General features: G+C 44.1%; 2 protein-coding genes across 2 annotated transcripts in view; one reads left to right on the forward strand and one right to left on the reverse strand.

Annotated features, from left to right (window-relative positions):
• The window catches only part of elmo3 (engulfment and cell motility 3), a gene marked incomplete at both ends in the record, with an annotated part of 18,603 nt that extends 17,420 nt beyond the window's left edge, over positions 1-1,183 (forward strand). The window contains 3 exons of the mRNA XM_080545377.1: positions 59-138; positions 694-774; positions 971-1,183. Coding sequence (XP_080401503.1) covers positions 59-138; positions 694-774; positions 971-1,183 — 374 coding nt within the window. The remainder of the gene's footprint in view (positions 1-58; positions 139-693; positions 775-970) is intronic.
• Positions 1,184-5,019: 3,836 nt separating this feature from the next.
• Positions 5,020-16,833, reverse strand: fbxl9 (F-box and leucine rich repeat protein). The gene is given in 10 exon segments (XM_080545026.1): positions 5,020-5,868; positions 6,869-7,086; positions 7,642-7,784; positions 7,787-7,838; positions 12,173-12,391; positions 12,782-13,146; positions 14,451-14,757; positions 15,327-15,641; positions 16,015-16,116; positions 16,349-16,833. Coding segments are annotated over 10 exon segments (1,956 nt in total). The 5' UTR covers positions 16,415-16,833; the 3' UTR covers positions 5,020-5,699.
• Between the last annotated feature and the right edge of the window lie 280 nt (positions 16,834-17,113).

The following is a 17,113-nucleotide window of genomic DNA, read 5'->3' on the forward strand; positions in this document are numbered from 1 at the left end:
TGCTCAAGTATGTATGTCTGACAACATCCGCTGCCTCCACTCTCTTGCCCTCCTCTAGTTCCCGTGGCGGATATAAAAGCTCTGCTGACAGGGAAAGACTGCGCCCACATGAAAGAGAACAAGGGGAAACAGACCAAGGTTTGTGTGACAACCACCATGACACGCATTCATACGCGTTATGGGCTGGGCACCTATCGACCCTGTAGCTGTGACACACATGTGACACATTCTAATGCTTTGGTCCTCATGTCGGGATCTGATGTGATGATCAGACTTTCCTTTCTTAAAATGTGAATACATTTCTGCGTTGTTGAAAATCAATGACACATCGCTAGTCAACGAACACAGCTTGTTTTGTGAGCCTGCTAACAATGTAAAGTAGTGTTATAGTTAACTAGGTAGCAGTGGGGATTACTCACCGAATCCATTGCATTGCAGCATTTTGGCTTGACTAGCGAGTTTGCGTTGTGTTTCTCAACAACATTGAAATGTAGTTCTGTGTTTCAAAAGAAAAGTCAGAACATTTTAATTGGTTGCCGACATGCGGACCAAATGATCAGACTTGTGTCACATATGCCTTGTGGTCTTACACCTCACTGACCGATAGCTCCAGTCTCCTCCTTCTGTCTTTCACACATACAGTATGTAAAAAGACTCCAGTGACTAGATGGGTGTTGTTGTGTCTCCCAACAGGAAGTGTTGGACCTGGCTTTCAGCATCACGTATGATGTGGAGGAATACAGCTTGAACTTCATCGCCTCGTCCAGAACAGATGTGAGTGATTATCGGGGGTTGCTGTCTATGTCAGGACAGATTTCTCTCACTCTCTTTGCCCAGAGTGCTAATACACTCTCTCTCTCTCTCTCCCTCTCCCTCCCTCCCTCCCTCCCTCTCTCTCTCTCTCTCTCTCTCTCTCTCCCTCTCTCTCTCCCTCTCTCCCTCTCTATCTCTCCCTCCCTCTCTCTCTCAGTTCTGCCTGTGGACAGATGGACTGAGCGTGCTCCTGGGAAGGGACATGAGCAGTGAGTGCATGCGTAGCGAGCTGGAGATCCTGCTCTCCATGGAGATCAAGCTCCGCCTCCTAGACCTGGAGAACGTCCCCATCCCAGACTCCGCCCCCCCGGTACCCAAACCCCCCAGCAACTTCAACTTCTGCTACGACTTCAGCCAGGCCGAGCAGTAGGGCTGGCTGGGGGGCTGGGGGTTGGAGGCTGGAGGTTAGAGGCTGAGGGGCTGGAGGGGGGGGGGGCTGGAGGCTGGGGGGCGGCTGGGAGGCTAGAGGTTAGAGGCTGGGGCCAGGCATGGCATGGCATGGCTGTTAGAGGAGACCAGCACAGACCAAGCCTGTGGACTAGACACTGCTACACAACGGGGAGTATTGGCTACGCCCAGGGCTAAAATGGACCATAAAGGATGGACGTAAAACCATTTTAAACAGAGGCAGTGTCGGCTCATAGACAGATGGAGTCGTGCAGAAGAGGAGAGGCAAGAAGGCGACTCGTTGGGTTCTGTCGGAGTGACCGTACTCGGTTTTAAATGGCACATACTGTAAAATGAGGAAATGAGGACTGGCTACAGAATGTGGGAGTAGCTTTACTGTGGTGGAATACTTGAGCTTAGCATGACTTTGTTACCCAGTGTATCCCCGGTCCCATCCCTACATCTCTCCACAGTCCTACACCTCTCCATGTCTCCAGTCCTCCTCCCTTCTCTGTGTTCTATCTGTGGAGAGAGTACGGTACATGCTCCATATTGTCATATTTGTGTTTGTTTCCTCTATTTTTCTACTTTCATGTTGTTAGATTCCCATAAACTGCCAGCTTTTTAAGAGACATGACAACTTTTTTTGCATGTCCTCAACTCACGAACGGAGACAGAATATTTTGGGTGTCTGACATGGTACTTGACCTCTGTGGGGAACATGGCGCGTTCCGACCTGCAGGGGGAGCCACAGGACGGTTGGTGAAGGGATGGGGACCCAATTGGCATCAGCCGGTGCCAATTGCGCCCCCATCCCTTCACCAACCGTCCTGTGGCTCCCTCTGCAGGTCGGAACGCGTCATGTTCCCCACAACCTCATATTCACCAACAGAATCGACCCCTACCCTACTCCTTGCTCTAGCGGTACTTACTTTAGACACCAGTCAAAAAACAGAATGAAAGTTGAAAGATAACGGAAAAAAGTCAGAGGCTCCAAGCCTGTTAAGATTTCCTATTTATAATATATGAATTCCTTATGATGTACTGTATGTGCAGAGAATTTGAAATAGTGTGTTTTTGGGCTGAAGCTAGCTACGCTGTTTGATGTTGAAAGGCTGAGAGCTCCTCAGAGAACCCCACATGAGCATGTTCTGATGATCACACTGATTAATCTTATAATGTCCGTTTCATTAAAGGAGTCATTAGGCATTCCAGCTTAAGGTTAAAAACGGTTCCATCTTAAGCATCGAGCTCTGTGCTTTTATTGGTGTCAGATGTATCTAGGTACAACCAACCAGCCATGGTCTTGAAATCATTTTGTGTGATTTGATAAATATTTTTGCATTTTGCAAAATATACAGCATGTATGTTTGTATGTATGTATGTAGGCGTATGCCTGGTACTATAGTGCTGTATGCTTGGCAGTCTTGTTTGCTGAGGAGGAAATATGCTTATAAAGGTCCATCTGAATTTATGTCTGTATAGATCGCGTCCCAAAGTCTCTTCTCTAATCCTTGAATACTCCTTTCTTTGCGTCCTTCTCAACACGCATGGATGGAGAAGATACAAGGAATAAAGGAGGGAGGGACTCCTTCCGACTCGCTATATTTTAACAGCGTAAAAAACAGTCTTAGCGTAAACGCGAGCGCTAAACGGCCGGTGGTGTGTCTGAAATATGATTGCAATTTAAGACAGAATTCTTCACCGCTATTGACCTGCTCATTGGATCCCAGAGTCTGTAAATGTTAATGTTGTTGTATGGTACTGTATGGTTTTATTTTCATGACAATATGAATGATTATGACAGTTGAAACCGACCTCATCAGATATTGCTTACTGTAAAACAGTAGAAAAGAAAGTGTGATGATCGACATGATCGACCTTTATGATCTTTACCTTTTCATATTAATACTTTTAATAGCCAGAGAAAGAGAAATGCAGACGCATTAAGATACGTTTTTGATGTCAACCAACAATCCATTTTTATCATTATACATGTGACAGGGTTTGATGAAAAGGTCCGAAAGTCTGACAAACCTAATTTCATTTTTTTTCCCAGATTATGAAAGGGTAGACTGTAAGCTGAAAAAAAATGATGTGTCATACATTCAAAATCTGAAACAAGTTGAAGCTATGCATATTTGAATGTTGTTACACCCCAAATCACAGAGCCGAGAAATTCACCCTGAAAGTATTCACAGCCACATTTCACAGGTAGGTAATGGGTGGGAGGAACAATGTGGTTCCACCCCAACCACTCCCTCAGACAACCACGACTATGTTCATAAAATAGAATTGCTTACATCATGACAATGACAAATACCTGAAGTGCTGGTGACTCATCAAGGTGTCATCTCTCAGAACCTCTCACCTTGTCATTCTTTAACACAAATTTCAGGTCAGAGGTGTGGACACTTCTAGTGTAGGCTTGCATGCTTTCCATAGACTCTCAGTGTACTGTACTTGTACTGTAAGAAGTAGGCTAGTGAAATAATTTAAATCCACAGTATTACTCTACAGCTAATCTACAAATCAATGAATTAATAATTTTACCGTTGATTACAAAAGCATTTACCACCTTTCTGTAATCTATCATATCTCTAACAAAGCTAGCTAGCTACCTAACAAGCTAACACTTGTTTGGCTAGCGTACACACACACACACACACACTAAAATGGTGCATGAAACATACTGTACAGTATGTTGAATGTTTAGTAGGTCTGCAACAAATGTATTTATTCATTATGTTTTATCTTTGGCAACCTATTTCTTCCTCCCACCATCTAGCCTATTAGTGCAGTGCAGGGCAGCGGAGAAAGCAAAACAAACCGGGCTCACACAGTACGGTACGATACGATACGGTAGTGGAAAAGCGCCATTTGTTTCGTAGACTTCTAAGTAGGCCTATAGGGGGAGGCATAGTTGTGGTGAGCACACAGTTTCAGTGTTTTGATAGCTGATGCTAACAAAGGCGCTATCTATCTTACTCACAAAACAACAAATAACTGTTTGGCTATTCTAACAGGTAGGTTACGCTAGCCTAGTAAACAACACATATAACTCACAACACAGCAGAAGGTCTGTCTGCAGACGACTGCCATGAATAGTGAACTGATGTTGAGATCAATGTCTGAAATTCCGTTGTCTTCTTCGTCATCTTTAGATTCGGAGTTCCCGTTATGTATAAAGTCCAATATGAAGGAGTTCATTAATTGCCCACTGTCGATATTTTTACTGGCTTCTGAAATTCTGTTGATAGCGTCAGCATCCATCCTGTAAACTTGTCAACAAACATGTTCACACGCACGTGGCTACTTAAATACAGCTGGGGCGGGGTGTGGCTACACACACTGCCACACTAATACACCCCACCCGACTTTTATAACTAACTGACGGTTTTTAGTGAATGTAAAACTGTTGGTTATGATATCGAGTGGGTTCTTCATCGCTTCAATTTTTGTCCTATGCCAAAAACCGGGAAACACATTTTTTCACAACAAGACTTGTTTGGCTTGATTGCAATGTTTTACAATCCCTGACATGAGGACCTTTTCATCAAACCGTGTCATATTATTGGCCAGTGATCTGGGCTTTTGTGAATTTGGGGTGATTTTGCTGTTCATTGCAGGGTGTTCATGATTAATACACACACACACACACACTAATTTCCATGGTAACCCCTTACTTATGGTCTACTTAGCTAAGGGTTGACATGAATAAAGGAATATGATTCATGCAGAAGATACTCTATGTGTTGTGTCATTGTGTGGGTTTGTTCATGGAGAGGAATTCAAAGAGGAATCGACAAGGAAGAGATGAGACGCTTCATTGATACAATTAAGTAAAAAGAAATTTCCTTCATAAATAGCTATCAACATTTCTCACTAATCACAGCATCTTCTGTGGCCATTTTAGCTACCATAGGCCTCTTACTCAGGGCACATCTTCTAAAACACAATTAAAGGTTTAAGCAGCATCTGCTGATATGGTCCCTCAGCTCATCACAATATGAGACGGATCCTTTTGGATTGATAAACACGGCCTAGGCCCTATTCAAATACTTAATACAGGATGGGTAAAATCTACCCTTTCCATTGCTTTTACCAGTCAAGTCATGTCAGATTAGTGATATATTCAAGGAGAGGAGGAAGGAAGGATACGTTTTAAGTGTGCTTAAACAGGGCCATGTCCACAGTCAGATGGTGAGAAGACAGACAGGAGACTGAGTCTTTTACCAGCCCTGATAGACAGAATGACAGTTTCTGACTGCTGGAACCTGCCAGAATATTGAGCATACAGTACACACAGTCCAAGTAAGGGATCACAACTTATACTATACTCACATTACTGAAGCTATTAGATATTATTTTCATCATCATTAAAAGGATCAGGTAGTTTATCCAATTATTGAATGTGATATTGCGGTAGCAGCGTGTTTCTGAGAAATCATTCTGGACCTTCAGTCATTCAAGGAAGTTCAGTCATTCAGGACGTCCAATCAGAGTGTGAGAGTGAGGTCAGCCCCGCCCACAAAGCGGCAGTGGATGTTCTCCAGAAATGGGAGCTGTGATTGAAGGCGGTCCACTGTTGTTATGGAGACACCTTTACACATGGAGATGTCAAGCGTCCGCAATCTCTTACAGTGTTGGACGAGTATGGAGAGAGACCTGTGGAGACATCAGTTAATTGCTATCATATGAACACATTCAGTCTTTGGGATAAGAGACTTATCTGATTCAAAGGTCCTAGGACCGAGGTTAAACTTCCTGTATACAATCAGCTGGACATGACAGGACACCAACTCAAAAACATGTTTCCTCTTGTGCAGCAATGACGAATGTGTCTTTATTTACAATATTTACTTGCTTATCGTCTTTTTCATTTGCATTTTGTCTTATCTTTTTTATAATATATATAATATAATATTGTTGTTTTCTTTCTCGTGTCTGTCTTTGTTGTGAGCTTGTCTGTCTAGATGTTTGTTGTTGAAAAACTTTATAAAAATAAATAATTACACAGAACAATATTTACAGTGTGAAACTCAATGCAGTGCAATGGTACCGTCATATCCGGAATGGTGAGTGCTTACCATCGCTGACTTAATTTCCAGTCTGCTACTGCCGATAGACGCTACAGTAAAGAGTCTACTAAAGTAGTAGTAAAGATCTAGTAAAGATCTACATTAACTGATGTCTTTGAGGAAGCTAGCGTGCACTCACTAGGATGTGTCCCAATGGTCAACTGATAGCTTCTCTATCTTATCATGATTTGATTACAAAGGTCATGTTCTCTTGCAAACCAGCTGGCACAGTACAGTAGCCAACAGTTATATGATTCTATTTCACACAACTCGTACTGTTTGTAAATTTGCTAACGATGACGAGTAGTATGACGCTTGTTTGTTAAAGTTTGTTGAAATTTGTTGAAGTTTGTTAATTCATTTACCACAATACTCATCAGGTTATTTTTCAATAATATTCCATCAACTCAGCTTTTAAATCTGTGTACGGGAGTGGACGTCTGCACACTTCAGGGAACAGGATGGAGGTTTGTGATGCACTTGTCTCTGAAAGTTCTCTCAGTCTGTATTTCTGTGTGTGAGTTTGCGGGGCGCTCACCTGTCTGTGACAGTCTGTATTTCTGTGTGTGAGTTTGCGGGGCGCTCACCTGTCCGTGACGGCGTCGCAGCAGGACAGGTACAGGTGCTGCAGCCTCAGGAGGTTGGGCGCGGCGCGGGCGATGCCCTGGTCGCTGATCTGGGGACAGTGGCTGAGGGCCAGGCTGGTGAGGCTGCGGCAGTGGCAGGCGACCGACGCCAGGCTCTCGTCACTGATCTCCGGCAGCATGGACAGAGACAGGCGCTGGAGGTCTGGGAAACGCAGCACCTGCTCACACCGACAGAGGCCGGGACAGGACGTCAACAGATCAACGTCATCATATACTGTAATCGGTTATGCCTTCCCTGTCGTTACTGTATCTTACTTCGTTTGTTCGGCTTTTAACACTACAACAGCCGTGCCTATTTTACCCACTAGTAGAGCCGCCTTGGGGGTCAAATAGTAGCCAACTTTTTAGAATGTAAATCTGCTATTTACACACAGAGATCACTAGAGGGCGCTTCTATTTTTAGCCTGCCTCCTACACAGAAAAACTGCAAAACAGCTTTATACTATCTTTTTACTCACAGGGGTCACCCTCACGGCTCTTCTAGTGTTAATTTGACAGAATTTTATTTTTCACCTAATTAATTGTTATTTTATCTCATGTTTTATATAAAGCACTAGAAGTATACATTAAGTTGTATGAATATGTGCCATACAAATCCATTTGCCTTGCCTTATAGCCCCTGATGCCATACCCTATATCAATCACTTTATGCCATGTATAGTCATCATCACTTCATGTCATAGATAGAATCCAATCTCCATGGCAACACGTACTTCTGTGATGCTGCTGTCAGTGAGTTTGGAGCAGGCGGACAGGTCGAGCTCCTCGAGGCCTCTGAGGGCCATCAGCGAGGCCCCCTCCCTCTCCTTGAACGCCCCCAGGTCCTCGTCCGTCACCAGCCGCGGCTTCTCCTGGAAGGCCGGAAGAAACCCATGTTCCCAAAGGTGCGAGTGAACCTGGGCCCCTTGTCCTGCAGAGAGGACAGGTCAGCATGGTCTAGGGAGGATGGTTAGAATGGACCTATCGCTAAGCCACGCCCCCTTTGAAAACTCGGACAAACAAACAACGGTTCACTGACAGTGACTGACTGACTGACCGACCGTGACTGAATGACATTCAATGACTTACAATGGCGGGAGATGGCAAATTTCAGATTTCAGATTTCCCACAGCAAGTAATAGACATGTTTTTTAAAGACGACAAGAATATTTAGTCTAGAAGCTTTTCACCATCAGATATTAGCGAGTTGTTTGTCCGAGTTTTCTGTAATTTATTTTCTGTTTTCTGTAGTGACCTTTGCTGTGATATGATTGGACAATTTCTATTTTGGGGCTTAGCGATAGATCCATTGGCTACATGCTGACCCCGTAGGATTGGGTAGATACGAACAATATTTTCAGATCTAGGTGGAGTTCTATCTATCCTATGCGAGAGATAGGTTTCACCCAAACAGGTATGGTGCCCGCCTGCTGTCGATGTCCATGGACCTCGCTGTCCAGCCCTGGACCTGGCCGGTGCCCTGTCAACGCTGATGTGGGATGAGTCCGATCCATTCCTCTAACACCAAACATGCCATCCAGACTATTGTCTCCCATCGGACTCCCTCCACCACAAATAAGGTAATACATGGCGCAAACTTGAGAAATGTATTACCCATTTCATTAAGTATGCCCTCGAGTCAGTCCCAGCGTCAAAATGACATCTCCATGGCAATTTTGAATATCAGGTCCCTATCGAACAAAAAAACATTTATCATAAATGAGCTCATTTGTGATAGAAAACTCGACTGTATGCTACTCACAGAAACCTGGCTAGATACAAATGGAGCAGCAGCCCTTATTGAGGCATCTCCCCCCAACTACAGTTTTTTCCAATCAATCAGAAATGGAAAAAAGGGGGGAGGAACAGCTACCATAGCTTCAAATAACCTAAACTGCAGGAGCATATCCTTTGATATATTCTCCTCCTTTGAATATCATGCCACAGTTATGGCATGCCAACCACCTATTCTTACGGTAACTGTATACAGGCCGCCGAAACCAGCCCCTACCTTCCTACCTGACTTCTCTGAGTTCCTATCCATTATCCATCCCAACTATGATAGGATTATTATCACTGGTGATTTTAACTTTCATGTTGATAATGAGGCTGACTTGAGGGCTAGGGAGTTTATTGACCTCTTGAAATCTATGGATTTTGTCCACTCACAATCATGGCCATACCCTTGATCTTGTGATTACAAAGGGTCTTGAGGTCTCAATATCAGGTATCAGCGACCTGGCCCTCTCTGACCATTTCTGTATTTTCTTTACCATTGTAACACGTAAAGCTGAAAGCAATGCTGAACGTGTTGTTGAAAAACGTTATCTTACCCCTGCAGTGGCTGAGAATTTCAAAGCTTTAATGAACAGTAATCACACAACTCCCACGTTATGTGAAAACGACTTAGTAATTACCTTTAACAATAAAGTTAAAATGGCCCTAGACTCCCTGGCACCTACCAAACTAAAAAAGGTTGGAGCCAAGAGGAGAGCACCATGGCGAAACAGTGAAATAAATCTCCTAAAGAGAACATGTAGGAAAGCTGAGCGCAGATGGAGAAAGAGCAAATTACAGATTGATCAGAATATTTTTAAAGAACAGCTATCTGCCTTTAACTTGGCAATGCGAAATGCTAGAAAAAAATCACTTCTCAAAGATAATATCTACAAACAAGAATAACCCCAGGGTCTTGTTCTCGACAATTGATTGCCTTGTAAACCCTGCTCCTAGAACTCTAGACGGCGCAGCCTCTGTCACCAAATGCGAGGAATTTGCAGCCCACTTCAGGGATAAGATAACAAATATTAGAATGTGTATTACTCAGGAAAGACTAGGTTTGTGTAGCACTACAGATCCGCCACCACAGAACATGACTATGAGCATGTTCACCATGATTAGTACGGAAACATTAGGTAAAATTGTGTCACAGCTTAAACCGTCTACGTGTCCTCTTGACCCTATTCCTACCACCTTTTTTAAGGACATTTTTGAATCTGTGTCTGATGACATACTAGGCATTGTAAATCACTCCCTACTTAAAGGGATATTTCCAGCGGCGCTTAAAACTGCCCTGGTTAGACCCACCCTGAAGAAAAGTAACCTAGATCCTTCTGATCCAAAAAACTGTAGACCAATATCCAATCTCACTTTTCTAAGCAAAATTTTAGAAAAGGCAGCGTATAGACAGCTTCATGAATTTTTAGTCTTAAATAATAGGTATGACCCACTTCAGTCAGGTTTCCGATCATACCACAGCACAGAAACCGCTTTGCTTAAGGTAACTAATGACCTTAGGATAAATGCAGACTCGAAAAAACTCTCGATTCTTGTACTCTTAGACTTAAGTGCAGCCTTTGATACGGTAGACCATTCCATACTTATTGAGAGACTTGAAAACTGGGTTGGCCTCTCAGGTCCGGTCTTAAACTGGTTCAGGACTTACCTGGCTGACCGAGACTACTTTGTAGCCCTTGGTGACCATAAGTCAAAAAATTATAGCACAACCTGTGGAGTTCCCCAGGGGTCCATTTTAGGACCGTTGCTTTTTAGCCTATACATGCTACCCCTCAGTTCTGTTATCAAGAAGCATAGCGTTAACTACCACAGCTATGCTGACGACACTCAGCTTTATATCTCAGTAACTCCCAACGACTACAAGATGATCGACCACCTGATAGATTGTATTGCCGATATTAATATTTGGATGACACAAAACTTTCTCCAACTCAATCAACAAAAAACAGAGGTATTGATCATTGGCGAGAAAACTGGGAGAGAGAAATTATCTGCACACTTGAAAACACTAGCTCTTAACACTAAGTGTCAGGCCAGGAATCTTGGTGTCATAATTGACCCAGATCTAAATTTTGAAACTCATATTAATAATACTATTAAAACATCCTTCTACCATCTAAGAAACATCACTAAGGTACAATCATTTCTCTCCCAGGCAGACACTGAAAAATTAATGCATGCGTTTGTTACTAGTAGGCTAGATTACTGTAATGCTCTCCTGACAGGTCTCCCCCAAAAAATGATAAATAGACTACAAATGGTTCAAAATGCTGCTGCTCGTGTCCTTACTAGGACCAAACGAAGAGCGCACATCACACCTGTCTTGAGATCACTACACTGGCTCCCTGTCAGTCATAGAATAGACTTTAAGATCCTTTTACTAGTTTATAAATCACTCCACTGTGATGCACCCAATTACATGGTGGACATGCTCATAAGATACACACTAGCTAGACCCCTACGGTCTAGTGGCACGGAACTTTTAATAGTGCCAGAGGTTAGGACAAAGAGATTTGGAGGATCAGCTTTTAGCATATATGGTCCTAGATTGTGGAACACACTACCTGAGGGCCTGAGGTTGTCTAAAACTCAGGACATTTTTAAGCGTGACCTCAAAACCTACTTATTCAATGTCGCCTTTTGATACTAAGGGGACATTGGACATTATAGAACTAGGATCACTAGGCCATTACACCATACTCGTGTTTTGAGATTTGTGTTGACAGGAAAATGGACCCGGGTGCTGATGAGGCACTGTCAGCTCCAAATAGCACCTAGAGCAGTACTGGAACCGGTACAAGGGTGTACCAGGACCACCATCAGGTTGTATTGCTGTCATCTTTACTGTCTTTATTGTGTTGTTGCATCATAACTGTGCTTAAGATTCTCTTTTGGCAGGACCTGTGACCTTGCTGGATGCAGAACGATGCAAATATAACACTAAATTTATGGACAGTGTGTACGCCGATAATATGCAAGGAATTTTTCCTGGATACATGGTGTACAGGTTTTTGCCCTTGCTTGCTTGCTTTGTGCCGGTGGTCCTTGGCCTCCCCTTGGGGACCGCTGGGTACTGGTAGGCAAACTGGCTAGTAGTTGCTCTATTGGTAGAGGGCTGCAAGGGAATTTTTCCTGGCTACATAGTATACAGGTTTTTACTTTTGCCTGCTCGCGGCTCTGTCAGTATTGATTGATTGATTGACTGATTGACTGAACATTTTCATTGTGTGAAGCGCATTGAGTTGCATCTTGTAAGAAATGCGCTATACAAATAAAATGTGATTTGATTTGATTTTGATTATCCAATCCTCTCAAATCTAAAGGGGGGGCTTTGATTCAGTGACAGAAGTAGAAAAGAAAAATAGGATAAAGGGCAGACTAGGTCTCTCTAGACTTGATTGAATCTAATTCCTCCCCCATCTACCCATAAACCCACCCAACTCAACCCACCACACCACCCTCTCTCACCATCTCCTTGCTGGGCTCACACTCCTTGGTGGGCTCCACCATCCCCAGCAGCCCCCAGTCTGTGATCTCCTTACACCAGCCCAGCCGCAACACTGCCAGTGCCGGCAGGTAGCTGGCAATGGCGCGCACGCTCAGGTCTGTGAGGTAGACACAGGAAGTAAGGTCCAGCTCCCGCAAGCTGGCGCCAAGCTGCTGAGTCAACGAGAACACAGCCAGGTCCTGGAGAGAGAGAAGGAAAACAATGGAACAAGTGGGAAGGGCACACTCAGTATTCACTACAACACACAGAAAATCGTCATTGTCCACATAGTGATGTACTTGAAATCCTGAAACAGTCAGGTAAAATACCACTGTCAAAGATTTTTTTTTTTTATTATTATAGTTTTTTTAAAATATTTTTTTATATTGGCAATAGGTATTTGGTTGATGGGTGGTGGGTGGGTGGACATAGGGAAAAAAATAAAAATAGAAGGACCTTCATTCCTTATTTGTGTATCCATAAGTGTTGTACTGTGTTCTACTTCCTTCTAATAAAATATTGTTTAATAAAAAATAAAAATAAATCATGAGGTCAAGGTGCGGAGCGGGAGGGCAAACACACAAACTGACCCTGATATAAGTGCAGCTCTTGAGGCTGAGGCTCTCTAGCCGTGCCCTGGGCTCCGGGCCAGACAGCCCCTTCACCATCTCCGCCCCGCTGACGTGGAGACACTCAGACAGGTCCAGGGTCCTCAGCTCGGGCAGAGCCATCAGGTCGGCCAGGCCTTTATCCGTCACCCTCCAGTCCCGGGACAGAGACAGGAGCCTCAGGCCCTTCAGCCCCAGGGCTACGGCCAGCATCGACCTGCTGGTGAGCTCCGTGCAGGCGCTGAGGTCCAGACTGCGGAGGCCGGGCTGGTGCTTGCAGAGCATCTCCACAGAGTAGTCTGTCAGCTCCTTACAGCCCCGCAGGTGCAGCTCCTCCAGGGAGAGGCCTTTGTAGGGGGACATGATTACTTAAGGGCTCTGCACACAGCGTGCGATTTCTGTCGCGCGTCAACGTTCCATTTTGAAGTTTGAATGGAAGTCTATGAGAACATCGCATTTACCCACACACGGCCCCGATTTTAATCGCACGGCGAACATTCGATTCCATTCATTTGACAGTGCGACAAAACTCGCACGCCGTGTGCTTTGTCCCATTCAAAATGAATGGAATCGAATGTTCGCCGTGCGATTAAAATCGGGGCCGTGTGTGGGTAAATGCGATGTTCTCATAGACTTCCATTCAAACTTCAAAATGGAACGTTGACGCGCGACAGAAATCGCACGCTGTGTGCAGAGCCCTTTAGTCTTAGATGATGTCAGGGTTCCCACACCTTCTGAAACATCAAACTCAAGCACCTTTCAAGGACTTTCAAGACTCAATTCCCTCAAATTCAAGGGCCCACCAGGGCATAGTTTGAGACAGATCTGGATGAGAATGTATATAATAGAAATGACCATGAACGGTTCAAGGTTCAAATCTAATGGCGTTATGCCGGTTTAAAATCGAGCTAACTAATTAACCTTAGTAACTAGTATGGTTGTTTTATTCCCTTCTACATGTTACCTATAAAAAGAAATTAGAGAGAGAGAGAGAGAGAGAGAGAGAGAGGAATTCAAGCACTTTCAATGACCCATGTCGATTTTTTTTCTCTCAAATTCACAAACTTTCAAGGATTTCAAGGACCCGTGGGAACCCTGGATTACTTATGTTTTTGATTACTTAGATTAGACATTTTGTCTTCTTCTCAATCAGACTGTCTGGGCAGGATTAACATACTTAAAACGACCTCAACCTCTTGGAAACTACAATGGAAACCAGTTTCTACTACTTGAAACTTGACATTGGCTAGACTACAGACACATTTAAACGATCACAGACCTAAGATCTAATTGCTTTCTTTTCCCTTAACCTGCAACCTAGAGAGACTGAGCAATCTAGAGCAGTTCTGGAGCCGTTGCACTTTCCACAGGCCCAGTACTGAAACCAGACCAGACCAGTTCGTGGCCTTTGTGTCCCTTTTTCCACCTTTTGTGTCTCTAAGAGAAAGTGGGGGTCAATCCCCCATAAACTCTTCATAATTTGCATCACAGCTAGCCCCCTCATCATCACAGATGCGGAACAGGAAATGCCTGTGATTGGCTTGAACCCCACCTGAGGGAGTTCACCCTAACCTCTGTATAAAAACGTCACGTCTCCTAATGTTAAGACACTTTTTTCTGAGAAGGAAAATTTCACATAATTCTATTACACCTTCCACCTGGGCCACGGAGCGCAGGGACTCCGGGGTGATGCTGGTCCTGCTGAGGTCCAGGCCGCGCATGGTGGAGGCCTGCTCCTGCAGCAGCCTCCGGAGGTTGCGCAGGGAGAGCAGGGCGGAGGAGTCGGGCCCCACGGGACAGCCGCGGTAGGGGTCGAACCCGAAGGCGATGTGGCAGCCCGCCAGAGAGAGGCGCCGGAGCTTGGGGGTGCAGCCCGTGAGGCGGGTGAAGGTCACGTCCGACAGGTAACGCAGGTCAGAGAGATCCAGCTCTTCCAGACCTGCTAAAGCCACCCGGACCTGAGAGAGAGAGAGGGAGGGAGGGAGGGAGAGACATCAGGACCACAGGATGAAGCATGATGATTACTAGGCCTATGGACCTATCGCTAAGCCACGCCCCCTTTGATAACTCGGACAAACAAACAACACTTCACTGACCGACTGTGACTGAATGACATTCAATGACGGGAGTTGGCAAATTTCTGATTTCTGATTTACCACAGCAAGTAATAGACCCTAACCCTATGTTTTTTTTAAAGATTACAAGAATATTTAGTCTAAAAGCTTTTCACCATCAGATATTAGAGAGTTGTTTGTCCGAGTTTTCTGCCTGTAGTGACTTTTGCTGTGATATGATTGGACAATTTCTATTTCGGGGTGTGGCTTAGCGTTAAAAAGAAAGAAATGAAAGAAAGAAAGAAATGTACTCACTATCGAGAACACCTGTGTAATGAATAGCAATTTAACAACAAGAGGATCCCCCCCATCGCATCACCATAACCTTCATCATCATCCTCATCCTCATCCTCATCCTCATCATCATAACCTTCATCATCATCATCATCATCATCATGGGGGGGGGGTCTCACCTGCTGGCGTTGCTCTTCCCTGGACAGGAACGCTCCAGACATGAAGAGGCTGTCCAGGCCTCTGAGGTCGAGCCTCCGGAGGACGGTGAGGTGGGGCAGCAGGGCCAGGAGGGAAGACTCTGTCACACTACTCCCAGGAAGGGCTAGGCTCTCCAGCCGAGGGCCCATGTGAAGCCCGATCTCCAGCAGCACGGCCCGGGACATGCTGGACCCGTCCAGATGGCTGATGACCAGGCTGGAGCTGGAGCGCAGGCCCAGGCCCCGGATCAGATCCAGGGAGGATGTGGAGGCTGGGAACTTGAAGGTGAGGTTTTTCTACAGATAAGAGTGTGAGAGAGTTACAACCAAATCATCTGATCTATTTTTATGGTTACGCACATACATCGGTAATCGAGCACTAATATGATGTAGCCTATATAAGTGAGATTAACTGAGCAACTCATGAAATTAGATTACCTGATTTAAAAAAAAATAAAAGTTGTTATTTTTAGTTAAACCTTTAAAGCTTTTTTGGGGCGGTCCCACTCATATTTTTCATTTTATTGGACAGATAGGAAAGTAGGAGAAGAAGGGAGAGAGGGCATGTCAGCCGGGCATGGGCTGGATTCCAACCCACGCCGACATGGGCATATGTGTGCACTGTAGACCGCGGTGCTAGACCACTGGACCACCCCAGGCCACGGATTACCTGAAATTTGAGGTCTTGGCTGGCTTCATACCAGCTACTGCAGACCATAGACGCCTCTTTCCTGTCTGACGCATGGAGAAAACTCAGGATATAGGTGATGATCTGGACAGGATTGGAATATCATTATCATTAAGATAATTGTAATCTCTTAGCTACTAATATCGTACACTCATATATTGTTTGCAGTTCTCTAATGCATTTGTTTTGTCAAATAAGATGTCAGTTAATGAAATCAATGAAATATACATTCTTTAAGTACATTCTACAGACACTTTAGCCTGATTGACAGTTCAAGAATAGAAGTCTTCCATGTCTGGATAATAACGGTTCTTACCTCGATAGGTAACTCAGGCGTTTCCATGGTTATTTCACTCCCATCCCAGTCACAGCCTTGTTGCATGTCAAGGTGGAGTTTCGTCTTTCATTGTATTGATCACAATGTTTGATTGATATTCAATCAGTATACCTTCAAACTCGATTGGATCTACTTAACTTAGTCTTAACTGTCAGCTTGCTGCTGATACTGGCTAATATCGTGATCTTAGAATGATAAGGTTCTATCTCCGTTTAGAATGATAAGGTTCTATCTCCGTTTAGAATGATAAGGTTCTATCTCCGTTTAGAATGATAAGGTTCTATCTCCGTTTAGAATGAGAAGGTTCTATCTCCGTTTAGAATGATAAGGTTCTATCTCCGTTTAGAATGATAAGGTTCTATCTCCGTTTAGAATGATAAGGTTCTATCTCCGTTTAGAATGATAAGGTAAAGGTTCTATCTCCGTTTAGGGCAGTTCAGAGATATTGAGCGTCAAAGTTTTTACATTCCATTATGTTTTGTGAGATGGAACCTTTGTATTTGATGAATTACAAACTCAAAAATGTCCACATTTAAAAAAAAAAACACCACACAGGCATTAATAAAAACCTAATGGATCAGATTATGTAAAAAACTGAATTTTGACAAAAATGGAGATAGAACCTTATCATTCTAACGTCACGACTTGCTACACGTCCCAACCAACTAGACTTGATTCACCGACTCTTTATTCCTTGCGATGATATGTACATGTTCCCTTTAGCAGCATGGTATTAAATGACCA

Source organism: Nansenia antarctica, assembly GCF_963989245.1.
Source record: "Nansenia antarctica genome assembly, chromosome: 14".
Lineage (NCBI taxonomy): Eukaryota > Metazoa > Chordata > Actinopteri > Argentiniformes > Microstomatidae > Nansenia > Nansenia antarctica.